At 39.1% G+C, this 18,444-nt stretch overlaps 1 protein-coding gene across 24 annotated transcripts in view; it reads right to left on the bottom strand.

The window, feature by feature from the left end:
* The window catches only part of neb (nebulin), a 275,824-nt gene that overhangs the window by 96,483 nt on the left and 160,897 nt on the right, over nucleotides 1-18,444 (bottom strand). For all 24 annotated transcript variants that reach the window (XM_059647492.1, XM_059647488.1, XM_059647498.1 and 21 more), the window contains 11 exons: nucleotides 18,268-18,372; nucleotides 15,561-15,665; nucleotides 13,503-13,610; nucleotides 13,293-13,406; nucleotides 9,289-9,486; nucleotides 7,917-8,021; nucleotides 5,166-5,270; nucleotides 4,041-4,145; nucleotides 2,649-2,756; nucleotides 2,385-2,498; nucleotides 1,606-1,803 (listed from right to left, as the gene is read on the bottom strand). In XM_059647492.1, the coding sequence (XP_059503475.1) occupies nucleotides 1,606-1,803; nucleotides 2,385-2,498; nucleotides 2,649-2,756; nucleotides 4,041-4,145; nucleotides 5,166-5,270; nucleotides 7,917-8,021; nucleotides 9,289-9,486; nucleotides 13,293-13,406; nucleotides 13,503-13,610; nucleotides 15,561-15,665; nucleotides 18,268-18,372 (1,365 nt within the window). The remainder of the gene's footprint in view (nucleotides 1-1,605; nucleotides 1,804-2,384; nucleotides 2,499-2,648; nucleotides 2,757-4,040; nucleotides 4,146-5,165; nucleotides 5,271-7,916; nucleotides 8,022-9,288; nucleotides 9,487-13,292; nucleotides 13,407-13,502; nucleotides 13,611-15,560; nucleotides 15,666-18,267; nucleotides 18,373-18,444) is intronic.

Here is an 18,444-nt window from a genome sequence, read left to right on the forward strand (position 1 = left end):
AGAGTGAAAGCCAAACCAGGGAAGGACGTATACTTTTAATGGTAGGGTCCTGGAGAGTGTTGCTGAACAAAAAGACCTTGGAGTGCAGGTTCATAGTTGCTTGAAAGTGAAGTCGCAGGCAGACAGGATAGTGAAGGTGGCGTTTGGTATACTTGCCTTTATTGGTCAGTGCATGGAGTATAGGAGTTAGGACATCGTGTTGCGCCTGTACAGGACATAGGTTAGGCCACTACTGGAACTTTGCATGCAATTTCAGTCCCTCTGCTATAGGAAGAATGATGTGAAGCTTGAAAGGGTTCACAAAAGATTTGCAAGGATGTTGCCACAGCTGGAAAGTTTGAGCTATTGGAAGAGGCTATAGACAGGGGTTATTCTCGCCACAGTGTGGGAGGCTGAGGGGTGACCTTATAGAGGTTTATAAAATCATGACAGATATGGATTGGGTAAATAGACAAGGTCTTTGCCCTGGGTTGGGGGAGTCCAAAACTAGAGGCCACAGGTTTAAGGTGAGACAGGAAAGATTGAAAAGGGAAGCTTTTCATGCAGAGAATAGTGTGTGTATGGAATGAGTTGCCAGAAGAAGTGGTAGAGGCTGGTACTATTGCAACATTTAAAAGGCATCTGGATGGGTATATGAATAGAAAGGGTTGGGAGGGATATGGGCCAAATGCTGGCAAATGGGATTAGATTTATTCAGAATATCTGTTCGGCATAAATGAGATGGGCCAAAAGGTTTATTTCTATGCTGTATATCTCTATGAACTATGGCTTTATGTTCTTCATGATTTTCTATAGGTTAACTGATATGAATTACATCAGAAAGAGTTGGGTTCATATTGAAACAGATATCCAGAGGCTAATGGACAACTAACTATGTAACTATGTAAACTAATATAATACCTGTTACATATATATTCTGGTTCTCAGACTTATTTAGATTACTACCGCGTTACATGTATAATTGCTTGGTTGATGAATTGCCTGGCTAGATGGTGCTTGCTACCAGACAAATAGCCTGGGCAATGTGCACAATGTGCACAACTATATTCTTTGTAGCCCTAAGATAATGAAGTGAGCTTTGGAAGGCTGGTTGAAGTCAACTCTACTCAGCACAGATCAGAAATCAAGATTGGTATCTTTGTCAATCAATTGCCTTTAAGCATTGAACCAGGAAACTGTATAGAAGAGAGATAACAAAGTGTGGAGCTGGATGAACATAGCAGGCCAAGCAGCATCTTAGGAGCACAAAAGCTGACATTTCAGGTCTAGACCCTTCATCATTATCTCTGATCACAATTGTATGGAAGATCGACTTTTGGCTCCTGTGATAGCAATTTGGAAGAGCTAGTCAATTAATTATCCATTCCCCTCCTCTCTCTGCATTTCCCTACAATTTTCTACAATTATCTATCTGTTAGTGCATATCCAATTTCCATTTTGCTTTCAAATGTTGCTATTGAATCTGCTTCCCTATATGTTTCGCCAGGATTCCAGCGAGGTGTTTTTCATTCCCTACTTTCACTGAATTTTGGTATTTCACAACTGGAAAGCTACTACAGCTGCTTATTTGGTCTAAATTAATACAAACCAAAAACTATCACTTACATCACTCAGTTGCTCGCAGACCTTCTTGGCATGTATGTTAATCTGTAGATCTGGCAGGCACGTCCATTCATGGAGATACTTGCGATAGTCAATGTAGCTGACTTTGGCTTGGGAGTCTTTGGCAGCAACCACTTCCAGCATGTCTGGCATGATGTGCACCTTCATTTTGTTATTTTCATAATTTTGCCTGTATAGTCGCTGCACAAAGCACAGGCCAAGCGGATTAACACCAGTGAATTTTCACCCCAATAATCAACTCTCATTAAAAGAAGTCGTGACAAATAGAATTCAACAAAAAAATAAGGCTCAACAATAATTCTCTCATTATCATGGCCTGATACAAAGTAGCTAACCGTCTTTTGTTAAACTTACAGATGTATGACCAATATTATACCAATAAAATAATTGACACAAGTTTAAACTTAACATCCATGCAAAATAATAGATTGAAATCTAAAATGAGGCAGTTCATTATGACTTGTTACAGGACTTAGCATGAATAATGAGAATAATGCATTCTGGGTGATACTGGATCTGTCTGTAATTATCAAATGATTCTGGTTTAATAGCATAAAGCATTGCTGATTCCCAGGTCAAAATTGTTTTCCTCATTGTTTCTTAGAAGTATGCTCCAACCACCTCAGTTCCTGAAACAGCTGAGGATACCCTGGCCATAAAAGAGTTGGACACAGAAGGAATTACAATGCTACTTGGAGAAGTTTGTAAATTATTCAGGCCTACTCATTCTGGATTCATGGTGCAATGTGAACGCTACTTACATCAAGGCTCAACTTGCCAGCTTTCAGACATTGCACGGTATGTGGATCATCCTCCACAGAGCGTGGCAGTGTGTAGAGAGCCTTGAACTTTTCATACTCTTCCCGATACTTTATCTGAAAGATTGAGTGCACACAGTTTGACAATCTTGCATTAGAAAAGAAAACAAATTGTGAAAAATCTTTCTTCCTGCCAGCACCAGGGATGTAAGAATGTATCCTCAGCTACTTGGCCTGAGCTACATTTCACGGCAATTTTCTACTTACTGGGCTAAGAATGTCTTTCTGATTCTTGGCCAGAGCTATCGAAAATGAATCTCCTGGCATTGTATAACTTGTTGCTTTCACCTTATCCCAGGCCAGTTTGTAGGCATTCTGGAGAAACAAAACACGGCTGATTTTGTGGAAGTGGAAGAAGCGTTGTTTTCACATTGAACAACATTATCAAAAACAGCAAGTACACCAAGTTAATGTATGTATTAATAAATAAGTAGACAATTCAATAAGTAGCAAGAATGAGTGATATTAGGACAAACATTGCATAATTCTCCAGAATGTTGATGCATTTCGTATCACAAAGATGCGAATATAAACAGTAAAATATTGACAAGAGATTGACAGCATGTTACTTGATGTCAACAAGACACAATCATGCAAAGTCTTGGATGATGCCTTGAAATACATCAGCATAACAGCATTATTTTATTAACCTCAATGAAACTTGATCATTTTTACACACTTCTAATCCACCCTACTCCCTTGTTGCATTGAAACCGGTCCCTTCTAATTCTTCTCCAGGAATTTCAGCTTGTGGAATTTTTCACCTACCTTCGATTTCCTTTTCTCCTTTAATCTACAAATTTGCAAATCTCAAGTTTGGAGCAATCTGATTGCTGCTTCTGAATATATTTTGTTTCTCCTTTGTCATATGCCACTTTGGAGGTGTCCAGTTCTGAGTGTTCTGGCCCTTGAATCAAGTTGCTCAAAATACATGAAATAGTTCATACTATTTTTCCAAAAAAACAATGTTTTTTTTTCAAGCTCCACCTGCCTTATCCCACTCCTGCAGCTTAGCTTTTGACTATCAGAGAAACTATCCCAACTACATCCTGCGAAAGGAAGAGTTGACGAGCTGGAAAGAGAGCACGGAAAATGGATGTCTAGTGGCTACAGGGGAAGTGATGGGATAACTAACACCTTATATTTATGATAATTAAGTCGGTTTAAAATATCATCAATACTAATATGTATGAGTGGACAAGGGTATTGGACAATCATAGATAGGACTATGTCTTCATATCCATCTCATATAGTTAACAGAGACTTCTGCAATTATGCCATTGCAATAACATTATTCTAATCATCTTACATATTAAAAATGCGGTAAAATGACTTTCTTGTTTCTTTTCCTTTCTTCCTCAACTCGCCTGCAGATGATAATTCATTTTGGATTGAAGTTTCAGGGGCGCTGGTCTTCCTCTGGTAACAGGTTATCATTCACTCGTGTTCATCTGACCAAAGAATGTTTTGTTAAATGCATCATTATGCAGTGCACTTATTGAACCTCCACAAGTGTTGATGAAATATATCTGTTTCTCCCCTTGTAAGAACATTGTCCATTTAATACTTCCTCAAAATATCCATGCAAAAAAAACTTACACTGCTAAACATAGCTTTGAGGCCTTTGGTCCTGTTGTAATCCACAGTGTCTAAAACAGTTGTGTATTTGTCCTTGTTTTTCTCATAGTCCTCTTTGTACCTAACCTGCAAGAACAAAACAAAAAAGCAACCTGTTAGTTCAAGGTTACATAACTTAACATATTGTGAGCTAAGATATGAAAATCTTTCCAAAAAAATTAAGTATAGAAGAAAGGACAATAAATGCTACCAAACAGATGAAACAGAGGATGCTAGACTGTGTAGACAGAGACTTTGCTCCTCTTGGCTTCAGAGTGCATCAACATAAAAAAAATGTTCACACCCTCTGTTTGTGAGTAGACTCCAATAGTTCCTTCAAGATCTGCTGATTAGGTCATGATAGGTCTGGACTAACTGATACACAGGGAAAGCTCCGTCTGGTGGATGTAAAATTGAGAGTTGGTTCTAAGACAGCTGCTAGTTTACTTATGTAAGGCATCTGGCTGAATGGGTGGTAGAGTCAAAAATCCTCATCACATTTAAAAAGAAACTTGGATACACATTTAAATTACGTCACTGAAAGGACTGCAGCCCAGAGATGAAAAGTGGGATAAGGCTTCATAACTTTCTTTGGTTGGCACAGAAATGGTAGACTGAATGGCCACCTTCACTAGCATAAATGTTCTGTGCTTCTAACAATTCCATCAGTGAAGCCCCTACATGTGGGAAAATCACCCTCTTCTAATTTTGCAGCCAAAGTCTTGAGGCTGATTTGACACGAAAAGATCATGCAGCAGTATTGGTCACCAATTCTACTTTTTCACCCAAGAAACAAGCATGATGATTAAGAGTTTCTACCCCAATAAGGTTGGGGTGCAACAACTGGAGGACTTGGTCAATAAAGACTTAAACTAAACAATTTTATTTTAGCCTTAGCTAAAATATCAGGGAGGGGATTCCTAATGAAATGCATTAATCCACCAGTCAGACCGACAGTAACCTCCAGGCCCCGATAAATAGAGGAGCTCAAAGGACAGAAGAACTCACACAGGAGTATACATGGAAAGCGTTCTCAGATAATTATGAACTTGCAGAGTAAGATCAAACTATTTAGGATCATTGGAATGAAAGCGGACAAATACTTACATCACTTAATTGAAGGCCACTCTGGACGGCTGTCACATAGACTGGTGTATCTGTGATCACAGAGTAGTTCTCAAAATTTTTCTTTCCATCAGTTCTGTATTTGATCTGTAATAAATTAAGTGTCCAAATTTTTTAAATGCTGGTTTCCTGCCAACAAAATATTTCATCCCTAACAGTCGTTTGGTGACTCAGAACTTGAGAACTGCTGAACAAAGATATTTGTCAAACGTTTCATGTTGCATTCATCGGAACAATTTGCTAGAATGCCAATCCCAAGGCAAAGACCAATGGTCAGACTGTAGTGTGTACTATCTACAGGATGCTGTGCAGAAATTCACCAATGATCACTATGTAGCACCTTATAAACCAACAATGAGATCGATCTAGAAGGATAATGCCAGCAGATACATGGAAACACCATCACTGGCAAGTGCCTCGCCAAGTGCATGTCCCACAAGTGCATTAAAAAAAAAAGAGAGTACGGCGCTGATTAATTGGTAAGTAGGCTGGTAGGTGGAGTTGTTGCTGTGGTGAATTATGATGATTAACAGTTAACTGCCATTTATTCTCCATGGCAACACCTCTACCAATCTGTACTCTGCACTCATGACATACTAATGTTAGTTTTCTCATTGGATTGGTCTTCTTGCAATTGTCCTGATTAATGCAACAAAGATTACATCAAGAAAAGTATGTCCTTTTGCAGCAATACTTCATTTCAGTCATCAGGCAGAATTTTGCTGAGGAGCATTGGTCTGGCCAAACAGCTATAAAGGTGGTGATATTTCCCACTGACTCCTTAAGGCATGCACCAAATCTAATGCCAATCAAGCAGTGGTGAGGCAACAGACAGTACATTGCCTAGTTACTGTGCAGAAAGAGACCATTCAGTCCTCATACCAGCACCAGCTCTCCAAACAAGCATCTTTCCTTTGCACCAATCTTTTTTTTCCCCATACCCTTGAACACCTTTTCTATCCAAACAAGAATCAATATTCGTCTTGGATGTCTCAATTAAACCCGCTTCCAAAACACCTGCAGTGCGTTCCATACCCTAACCATTCACTGAGTGAAAAATGTTTCTTTTTCTCATGTCACCTTTGCTTCCTTTATAGATCACTTTAAACTCTCAGGATCAAGTTGCAAAATAAGGAATTTATTCATTGTGCGTGTGTGTGTGCATGTGCATGTGCGTGTGTGTGGTTTAGGTGATTTCTAATGTAGGGGGCCATTTCTGGAGAGGTGAATGCCAGGGGAATGGGTGATCAGAAGCTAGAAGCAACGAGTAGCTCTCAGCAAATTCCCTGCTGCTCTGGGAGCAAGGGATTCCTGCCTGCTCCTTCACCCAAAGCTGACAGGTTTACTTAGCCATGTTGAACTGTTGTATATGCTTACATCTCAGTTATTTAAAGCATGCAGTGGGATGGTGACCTTTCCTGGTAACTAACTGGCCTTTGAAGGGCCTCCAGATCAACCAATGATCTGGATAGCTCCAAATTAAATTACAATGTGTGGTAGAAGGCAGTGGGATTCAGGGATGCCACAAGAGCACCTAGTTATGTGGCTATCCTGCCTACAAGCTGTGCACCCGATTCCACTCAGCTACTTGGAACCTTTTTTTTGTTAAACTGAGGATTACAGGTCTGACCATGCGCTGCAAAATATCACTAATTGGAAGCATTGCAACATATTTAATTTTATAATGTCTTTTAGTCACTTTTTTGTGATAAAGTTGTGTTGTGCTTTACTAATGCTCTTTTCTCACCACATTAATCTACAAATCACATATGACAACTTATTGGAAAGAACTGTGACTGCTCCTAGTCTTCCACCTGAACTATCCCGAAACCAGGTAGTATAAAGTTTTGAAGACTTGCTGCTTTATTTCCCTGACACTTCTCTTGCTTCTGCCTAGCACTTTCTCATTATAGCTTAGGTTGAGATTAGAAACTCAGCATTTGAAAAATCATTGAGTTCAGTTTATATTTAGTGGCACTGTACTTTTGTAATCTTCTACTCTCCTCACTCTTCACCAAAGTATGGACTCAGCCAACTGTTTTATAACATGAAGCAATGTAATCTTTTACAAATAATTGCTCAGAATTTAAACATTGATTTTGTATCTCTTTTTAGCAAAGATTTAACTCTTGCATCCGTTGACACAAGGGTGCAAAAAAACCAAGCTTTGAAAGGAGACACTAATTTTTCTCGCATGGGAATAGGGCACTCATTGGTTTGGTCACCCTTTTTTCAGTGAGAAAGCATTGTCAGTCTGTGCTGCATTTCTCATGGCAATGCCCTGACCAATGAGAGTTGACATGCCTGATCTAAGGTTTATCAGTTAGCTCAGTTTGACAGTCAACAGATTCAATTGCATCACCATGAGAGTTACAATCTAATGTCAAGCTTGATGAATGTAAAACAAAAAGAAATTCAATTCCTGCCCCTTTTTATCAATGTTTAACATATTTTACAAGTTGATATGTAAGTACATTCTAGTGTACAGCCTAATGGAGTCTTTCAAGTTCCAAAACCCAATGCAAAAAGCTAACAGCAATAGGATGTTGCAATATTTTATCTGAAGTGCTTTAATAATATGCAAACCAGTAGCACAGATTAACTTGCCATTCATCATTTTTTGATATAATCTTGCTGAAATGAATTTGATTTAATCTTCCACAAGTTTGCCTGTATTTTGGCACTCACTTAATTAAACTTAAAAATATTGCTTCACAGCTAGGAATGTCTTACTTCACTCTGTAAGTCATAGGAGTGTTTGGCTCGTAGAATTTCTGGAGTGTCCCAGGCAAAGCAGCCCATGCCCTTCAGCCAGTTCAGGTCATCCTTATACACAAACTGTAACATTGAAAAATAGAGTTAGTAAAAGTTGACATCTCCCTCTATCAGCTATTTTGTTGTACTGATGCCAATCATTAAAACAACCACAGAACAGCAAAGAGAGCTTCCAAGGATGTTAAATTCCTCTGAAAACTTCTGTTCCAGAAACACCAAGATGAAGTTGTAGCTAGTATTCTATATTATGTGGAGATAAAGATGAATGGTTGAAACATAGCAACATCAGGAGCATCTTCATTTTGTGTTTGAAATATATTAGCAATACTACTTTTAAACTGCTTCATTATTTTAATTGGAAGGCTCAACTATAAACAGTATAGTTGAGGAAAACCACAAAGGCAAGACTCCCAAGCTGGCAAAACCAGCTTCCTCTCACCTATACCTTTCTCCCACCTCAGGCTGCACCTCCATTTCCTACCTACGAAACTCATCCCGCCCCCTTGACCTGTCTGCCCTCCCCGGACTGATCTATCTCCTCCCTATCTCCCCACCCATACTCTCCCCTGCACCCATCTTCTCCTCTATCTATTTTCAATCTGCATCCCCCTATCTCCCTATTTATTTCGGAATCCTCTCACCATTCCCCATTTCTGATTAAGCGTCCAGGCCCGAAACGTCAGCTTTCATGCTCCTAAGATGCTGCTTGGCCTGCTGTGTTTATCCAGCTCCACACTTTGTTATCTTGTTTACAATTTCATTTGTTGCTCCATCGACTGCACCACCATGGCAAGTTGTGATTACATTCTACCATGATTGAGACACTGTAGAACTGTTCTTTGCAGCTCTATTATCCACTTTGGTAAAGGCCAAATATAAAATTGCTGTGATTAGTCTGCTTTCCCTATAGGATGTAATTTGTAGTTAGAGGATATACTTATGAACTGTGCTTCTCCCGTGGACTAAACCATACACGGTTGTCCCTCCACGGGTTTTATTTAAATGGCCTCTGTTGGTTGTTAGATGTCTGTACTGGACCAGCCAGATTGCTACAGTTCTGAGCTGGCTACATTTCTATCTTAACTATGACTACCTCTCCCTTCTTGTCAGTAAATCCTGTAAACTCTTTGCACTATAATATACACCGAATGAAGCTTTCTCATACACAGTGTTTCTCTCTTGGTCCTTTTGGAATCTCAATCACATGTAACATATTAATTCCCATTATACTACAGGCTCCAGACCCTCCATGTATATAATAAATCATGTCTCTCCTTAATGCTGCACCATTCACCGTTAAGACCCATGAATATATTAAGTTGTCACTTACATCACTTAGGATCTCTTGTGCTTTCTTTGCGTGGATTACATCATGCTCATCAGGCAGGCAGGTCCAATGATGAAGGTAGGTGCGGTATTCAAGGTCGCTGAGAATATGTTGGCATCTCTTTGCCACAACATTGCTAATCATGTCATTGGGGAGGTGAACTGCAGCCTTAGTATCTTCGTAATTCTTCTTATATTCCAGCTAAGAAAGGAAACAATAATTATATAAAATACAGGAAATGGAATGTGAGGTTAAATACCAAAAATATTCACTGGCACCTCTCCTGGAATAGAATTTGAAGTGACAATTCACAGAATGTTGAGTGAACTACTGGTCCACAGAGTGTGTTGAAATGAAATTCTATTGTCATCCAAGGTTTGCTTATGCAAACTTCAAGACAAGTCAATTGGATAACAATTGACAACAAGAATCTTGGCTGCATTTCCCTATCCTAAACAGAATGACTGATATTTACTGTATTAACTCTACTTTAACCTGAAGTTGCTGATTTGAGCTTTATTGTTTCAACACTACCCAGAGGTATTGAGATGACCTGCATGTTTCCAACTGTAAACTGTGGGGTGTGTTCTTCATCTATGCAGATCAATAAATCATTGATTAAACCCATAAATAATAACAGTTATTGGCTGGGATTTATATCATTCCAAATATTATTCTTCTAAGTTATTAACATTCCCTTGTTCAAAAAAAATTCCAGGCCATTTAATCTTACTTCAGTGGTGGGAAAATCATTGGAAAGGACTCTGAGAGGTTGGATTTATGATCACTTGGAAGGGCACAGTTTGATTCATGATAGTCAGCATGGATTTGTGAGGGGTAGATCATGTCTCACAAACCTTACTGAATTCTTTGAAGAGGTGACTAAACACGTGGATGAAGTTGGAGCAGTAGACGTGGTGCACATGGATTTAAGTAAGGCACTTGATAAGGTTCCCTATGGTAGGCTCATGCAGAAGGTAAGGAGGCATGGGATGGGGGAAATGTAGCAGATTGGCTGATCCATAGAAGGCAAAGGGTGGTAGTGGACGGAAAATATTCAGCATGGTGCTCAGTTATGAGTGGAGTCCCATAAGGATGTGTTCTGGGCCCTCTTCTATTTGTGATTTTTGTCAATGATTTGGTTGAAGGAGTGAAAGAGTAGATTAGTAAGTTCACAGATGATACAAAGGGTCACATTGTGGACAGCGCGGAGGGCTGTTCTAAGTTACAAAGGGACATTGATAGAATGCAGAGCTGGGCTGAGAAGTGGCAGATGGAGTTTAATCCTGAAAAGTGTGAGGTGATTCATTTTCGATGGACAAACTTGAAACGAGAATACAGGATTAATGGAAAGATTCTTGGCAGTGTGGAGGTGCAGAGGATCTTGGGGTTAATGTGCACAGTTCCCTGCAAGCTGCCATACAGGTGGATAGAGTTGTTAAGAAGATGTATGGTGTGTTAGCTTTCATTAATAGTGGGATTGAGTTCAAGTGCCGTGAAATTATGTTCCAGCTATACACAAGCCTGGTTCAGCCACATCTGGAGTGTTGTGTCCAGTTCTGGTCACCTGATTACAGAAAAGATGTGGAAGTGTTGGAAAAGGTGCAGGGAAGTTTTACCAGGATGTTGCCTGGAATGGAGGGAAGGTCTTACAAGGACAGGTTGAGAGAGCTAGGGCTTTTCTCTTTAGAACGACAAAGGATGAGAGGTGACTTGACAGAGGTGTACAAAATGATCAGAGATACAGATAGAGTAGACAGCCAGAGACTAGACAGCCAAAGACTTTTCCTAGGGTGGAGGTAGCTATTACGAGGGGGCATAGTTTTAAAGCGAGTGGAGATAGACATAGGGGAGACATTAGAGGTACGTTCTTTACTCAGAGAATGGTAGGTGTGTGGAATGCATTGCAGGAGAAGGTAGTAGAGTCGGCCTCATTAGGGCTATTTAAGCAGCTATTAGATAGGCATATGGATGATAGTATAAGTTAGGGGTGGAGGTTAGATAGACCTTAGGATTAGGGTAAAAGTTCGGAACAGCATCAAAAGGGCCTGCACTGTGCTGAACTGGTCTATGTTCTATTGCAAGAATAACTCTTCTCAGTTGATAGTCTTAACCTAGAGAGAAATATCAAGCAAAGTACAATGAAATAACAATGCAGCCTACAAATCGCTGTGCAATCTGCTACTCAGAACTTGATCTCATTGTGCCTGTGCTTTATAAAGTGGAACTACATCTAGCCTATTCCAGTCACCTTGTGATTTAAAAAAAATGTAATTGGCAGGTCATAGAATCCCTATCGTGCAGAAGAAGGCCTTTTGAGTCTACGTGGACCCTTCCACCCAGACCCACACCCTTTCCCTGTAACCCCACATTTATTATTGCTAACCCAACTAGCCTGTATATTCCTGGATACTACAGGGCAATTTTAGACAGGCTAATCCATCGGACCTCCATCTGTGGACTGTGGGAGGAAACCGGAGCACCCAACGGAAACCTACGCAGACACGGGGAGAATGTGCAAAATCCACACAGTCACCCCAAGGCTGATATCAAGCCTCAGCAGCTGCCACTATGAGGTAGCCACTGTGCCACCCTAAATGAAAAGACAAGTTCTAAAACACATCACATATTACTTGGATATGCGTTTGTTGCACCTGTTATACAATCTACTCATTTAGTTTGATATTATGTGAGGATCTCAACTCAATTCAATTCAATTCTGCAGATGTTATGAAATCATTATGGAGGATACTGACAGTGTGATAATATATAGGCCTAGTTACTATTCAATCCAGACTATATGCAACACATGCCAAGAAGGAGGGATCACAAGCTTACAAGCAGACCACTTCCCAAGTCTGCAGTTGATACAACGTATGGAAAAGTGGAGGAAAACCTTAATGAAGATTTCCCATTTGAATTTGCTTGTGCTTCCCAAAGATCCTTCCACACAACCATTGTCTGCCCAATGGCTCTCTTCTGCACTGTGACTGAAATTCGAAACACAGAACAATGTGGTTCAGGAAAACTACTTACAGGTCTAATGAGAACAGATCTTGTTATCAATAAGGTGTACTATATTGCATGTCCGTAATGATGCATAAGTTATATATTGTTCCAGAAACTATGAGGACAACTATGATGTTTTACTCCTTTAAGATCCAAACCTGTTCTTCCACCATGCCCATATGATACCATCATAGTTGGTGATATTTAAAGCACATCTCAGTATTTACCCTTTCAGACACTTTTACTGTTATACAACATCTTATGCCATTGCACCCATCTGTGATCATATTCATCTGCCACTTTTACCCATTTGCCAGCTTGAATACTTCATGGACTGCCTCACTACCACCTCATTTATATACGTCCTACTGACACACCACTTCATCCCATGTGCCACCCTATTCCTTGCCACCTCAAAGACCATTTTTTAAAATCATTCATAGGTTGTGAGCATCACTGGCTTAGCCAGTAGTCTCACTCACCCTATCCCATTACCCAGGTACCTCAAAACCTATTCTCACCCATTCATATACTCACTAATATTGAAACTAAACTCTTAACTTACCATACAGCAGTCAGTGTCAAAAAGAAAAGAGCATCTGCCTCTCCCAAACCCTGCTCTGCTGCACTTTCAGAGGAATGCTATGCTCTACACTTCTGTTAAAGCCAGACTCAAAGGTTCCAGAAGAAATGCAGAGAAACTCCGAAGTTGAGGAAAAGTTTGAGTGGAACGGCCATCTGATAATGATTGCTAATCTCCAGAAAAACCATTGTCTCTCATCTTAACTACCTATCCTAACTCCATTCACCAGGCTTGGGATCACGTCCCTTTTTATGTTCTCTGGACAAGCATCAGAAGCATTGCAGTAGTTAAGCTTGCAAAGAAGGTGTGCACTTGTGTTCTATAATAATGGCGCACTGGATGACAGAATATTACCAAATGATAATATAATGTTTTTGATTATCTAACAGGTTAACAATTTTCAAATGATACATACCATGTTCCTCATTTTATCCATAGCCATTGCATGGATTACAGCAGGGAAGTCCTTGATATCTCCTCCAGCCAAGTAATGCCCTTTGAGTTTTTCATACAGCTCCTTGTACTTCAACTGGGAAATCAAATTCATGTTTGTTAGCAAACACATGTAATAAATGAATGCCATGAGAAAAAAAGACCAACGAATTGAGAATTAGATTCTACTTACTTCACTGCTTACGTTATCAGCATGTTTAGCAACAACCAGTGGCAGATAGTCTGGAGGCAAGGTGTATCCTAAAGCTTTGTGGCTATCCCAGTCATCCTTATAAACTTTCTGTGTGATATAAACATGTTTTAATATAAAGAGATGAAGCCAAAAACAATACTGTCAGACAACAACTGAGTCAATCTGCTTCTCCTAATGAATGAGATTTATTACTTAATAGTACTAATTATATGACATAAAAAAATTAAAAAGCAGCAACTTTGTAAGATTGAGTTATTTTCAATCATTATTAATTTGACTTGATTAAGCAAATGATTTGTTTAATTGTTGTTGGTTGTTAAGTAGTTTCTGTCGGGAAAAAGTTATAGGGCTCAAGTCAAAAGAAAGAGTTTATGGTTTTGTGGTCACTGTTCTATGACTCAAGCCTATATAACACGCTAACACATGTGGCAACATGTCAAAATAAAAAGAGTCTTATGCAAGCATACAACTATATGTTAAAGAGTTTGAGCCTATTGATATGTTATGCATATGAAAACATCTACATATATGTTTGTACATATAATTTCAAAAATATATAAAGCAATTTGTTCCAGTGTGAGTCTTGTCACCATTTTAATCTTTTAAGATGTCTTCTTTGGGATGATAGTTAATCACTAAGACGTAACGCTAATACTCTAAGCAGATGCATAAACTGTTCAATATTACAATCGAATCTTGGTAAAGATCAATGGAGCTGATAAAATAGGAGGGCCAACCTGTCACAAAATAGATGTTGTTAAAGAAGAGACTGACCTATGAAAGAATGAATCAGGTGACAATAGGATGAGATATCAATAAAATGACCGTGAGTTAATTTAAAAAGATCAATCAGGAATTGGGCATGTATTGTTTAATGAATTCAAGAGTAACCATGAACTAAGTTCCATTTTCATTTATTCATGGGGCATGCAACGCTGGGACAGTATTTATTGCCTATCCCTAATTTCCCTTAGTTTAGTTAGTCCCCCAATGATGTTAGGGAAGGAGTTCTAAGATCTTGAACCAGCAACAGTGAAAGAATATCGATATATTTCCAAGTTATGGTGGTGAGTGACTTGGACGGGAACTTGAAGGTGACATTGTTCCCATGTGTCTGCTTTGCTTGTCCTTCTAGATGATAATATCATTTTTTTTCTTAAAATTAACTAATAGAATGTGGCCAGCACTTTTTCCCACTCCTTGCTGCCCTTGAAAACATGGTTGTGAGCTTTCTTTTTGAACCATTTGAACTACTTGGTATAGGTAGACTCAAAATGCAACTGGGGGTGGGTTCCAGAATTTTGACACAGTGATACTGAATGAACACTGATATATTTCCAAGTCAGGAAGCCCAGTTGCCCAGAGGGAACTAGCAGCCAAGGTGTTCCTATGTATCTGCTGCCCTTGATAATGATTGTGAGCTTAGAACATCTATCTAACGAGCCTTGGCAAATGTCTGCAGTGCACCTTGTAGATGGTACACATTACTGCTACAGTTTGACAATGGTAATGGAATGAATATTCGGATATGGTCCCAATCAAGTGGGCTGCTTTACCCAGGATGGTGTCAAGCTTCTGCAGCATTGTTGGAGCTACACTCTTCCAGGCAAATAAATTCTACATTCCTGAGTGGTGCTTTGGTAGTTGGTAGGCAGGCTTTGAAGAGTAAGGATTTGACTTATTTGCTGCAGGATTCCTAACCTTTGGCCATAATATTTATATGGCTAGTCCAGAATAGTTCATGGTCAATAACAACACCCAAGATGTTGATAGTGAGGGATTGTGTATTGGGATTGCCATTTATTGTCAAGAAGCAATGGCTATGGAAAACTTAATAACTTCTGTAAAACTTGTAAAAACATATTTGTACCTGGAATGAGTTTTGTAGTGAATGGATTCTCATAAACCTTCTATTGTTCTTTCAAACTTGGTCTACAATTGTAACTGATGTAGGTCTTACAAATAAAGTGTAAAATCATACAACATGATTATCAACAATTAAGTCACATTTTCAACACAAAACATATCAAAACTCACCTGACTAATATGCTTTGCCATTTTCCTTGAATGAGCCAAATGGGGATAGTCAGCAGCACCAATATACTTGCCCTTGTCAAGGTTAAATGTCTCTTTGTACTTCAGCTGATAAAAATAACATTAGTAACCTTATTAAAAACAAAACATTGTAGCAATGGCTTCAACATCCAATGAACATTGAAACAAATGTGAGGAAGATTGGTACAACAGGTCGACACAACATTGAGGGCCAAAGGACCTGTACTGTGCTGTAATGTTCTGTGTTCTATGTTCTTAAGTGTGGTAAAATTGTTATAGTAAAAAACTTAAACTGGAGCTTAGTATGTGAGATTAGCCATATCAGTCATTTATTCACTACCATATTTCGAGTTAATAAATATCAACAATAGCCTGCAGACAATTCTCAAAACACTCAACACTTCCATTCAGCTTGAGAGAGTGTCAAAAATTTCACAAGCCAAAATTGACTAATTAAGATTAATGGAGTTTGAGGCCTCACTCAAAATGTTAATTCCATTTCTGTCACTACCACTGATGCTACCAGACTTGCTGAGCAGCTCCAGACCTTTATTTTTGTTTTAGATTTCCAGAGCCACAGTAGTTTGTTATTATATTAATGAAATAAGATTTAATAGAATCCCGTGAATATAAATAAGCTATTCAGCCAATGGAATTTGTTTCACCATTCACACCATGGCTGATTGTTACTTCAAACTCAACTTTCTCACCTTTTTACCCTATCTCCTGCTAATGTTACAAAATTAAACACTATATCTTTATCTTAACATAGCCAGTCATTGCCACAACCAGAAGCATTTGTGGAGGAAATCATATAGTCCCACAATCACAGATTCATTAAGTATTACAGCACAGCAAGGACCTCATGGCCCACCGAATCTGTTCCAGGCATCAAGCACCGATCTAGTCTAATCTCATTTCCCAGCACTTGGCTCAGAGCCTTGTATTCTATGGCATTTCAAGTATTCAAATTACTTCTTAAATATTGTGAGGGTTCCCACCTCTACCATCCTTTCATGCAATGAGTTCCAGATACCCACCACCTTCTGATCTTAAGTCACCTCCAAAGCACCTATCCCTTACCTTAAATTTATGCCAAACGTAATTTTGTAGACCACAGGTCACCCATCAATCTTCTCTTCTCCAAGGAAAACAAACCCAGACTATCTAGTCTCTCTTCACAGCAATCTGAAATGCTGCAGCCAGGAAACATATTGGCAAATCTCCTATGCACCCTCTCCTATGCAATCACATTGTTCCAATAGTGTGGTGACTAGAATCGCATACAGTATTCTGGCTGTGGCCTAACTAACATCTTCATATAATAACTTATATCTTCATCATAACCTCATTGCTCCTGTATTCATTGCCTCAACTAATAAGTGCCTTAACTAATACAGGTTAGATTCACATATCCCTTCTTCAACCACCCTATCCAATTGCCATGTTACCTCCAAGGATCTACATACATGAATACCAAGGTCTCCTTGATCCTCTGTACTTCCTAGGGTCCTATTATTCATTGCGTGCTTCTTTGCATTGTCAGTCCTCCCAAATTGCATCACCTCACACTTCAGAACGTACAATTGTAGAAATAAGACAGCATAGAAGGGGGCCATTTAGCCCATCTTGTGCTTGATGACCCAAAGACACAAAGGGTACCCTTTCTTGTCCCATCTTCCTGTGCATGGCCCTTTGCCCTGCAGCTCACACCTTTCAGGAATAAATTTCATCAGCCAATCCTCTGTCCATCTGACCAACCATCTAATTTATCTTACTGTTTAAGGCTTTCCTCCTTCTGTTTTACTACACTGGCAAAATTTGTATCCTGTGCAAATTTGATTACCAAATCTCCTACATTTATGTCTAGATCATTAATGTTTACTACAAATAGGAAGGGATCCTGCACCAAACTCTGTGATATGCCTCAAAACACAGGCTTCCAAACATACCTTTGACCAGCAGCAGCCTGTGCCTCCTGCTGCTAAACCAATTTTGGATCCAATTTGCCAAATTGCCCTGAATTCCATGGGCTTTTACTTTCTTGATCAGCCTCCCATGAAACACCATGTTAAAAGCCTTACAGACTATATAAATGGCATTACCCTCATGTACACAAACTGTAATCAAATTGTAAGACATGATCTCCTGACAAAGCAATTCTGACTACCCTTGCTAAATCCTTGTTTCTCCAAGTGAAGAGTTTCCCTGTCACTGATGTTAGACTCACTGGCTTATTGTCCCGATCACCATTCTTGAACAATGGTCTTCATTAGTTGTCTTACATTCCTCTGGGACCTCTCCTTTGGCCAGAGAGAATTTGACAATAAGTTTGCTTCCTGAGTGAAAAAGTATATCCTGATTTCCTCCTAAAGAACTGGCCACCTTGTTTGAATCAGATCAGCTTAAACTATTCATTTTAATAAAATCAGTGAATAAAGGACTGTTTAAGAATTTTTAAAATGTTCGTCATGAAGTTATGGCATTGTATTTAGTTGTGAAGTTGACTTTCAGTACAACTTAATGAAAATATAAAGCTGACAGTCATCCAATGACAAAATGGTATCTAAGCCTGCTTCAAAAGGTGATGCATACTGATGTTACTGCTACTGCCACTTCAGACTGCTCTTCCAAACACTATTATCAAAGTGTTTTAAGTATTCATTGTAAAACACAGAGGGACACTTACATCACTCAAGTTGTTTGTATTTATCTTGGCCTGTACAACCTCTGGCATGTCTGTAATTGGTGTAAACTTGGCAAAATTAGCAACAGCCTTTTCTTTATAAGCTTTCTGAAAATGAACAAAGAGACAGAAAATGAACAACACGTTTTACGTTAATGTAGAATGAAAATCCCTAAAAGA

Source organism: Stegostoma tigrinum, chromosome 7, assembly GCF_030684315.1.
Source record: "Stegostoma tigrinum isolate sSteTig4 chromosome 7, sSteTig4.hap1, whole genome shotgun sequence".
Taxonomy (NCBI): domain Eukaryota; kingdom Metazoa; phylum Chordata; class Chondrichthyes; order Orectolobiformes; family Stegostomatidae; genus Stegostoma; species Stegostoma tigrinum.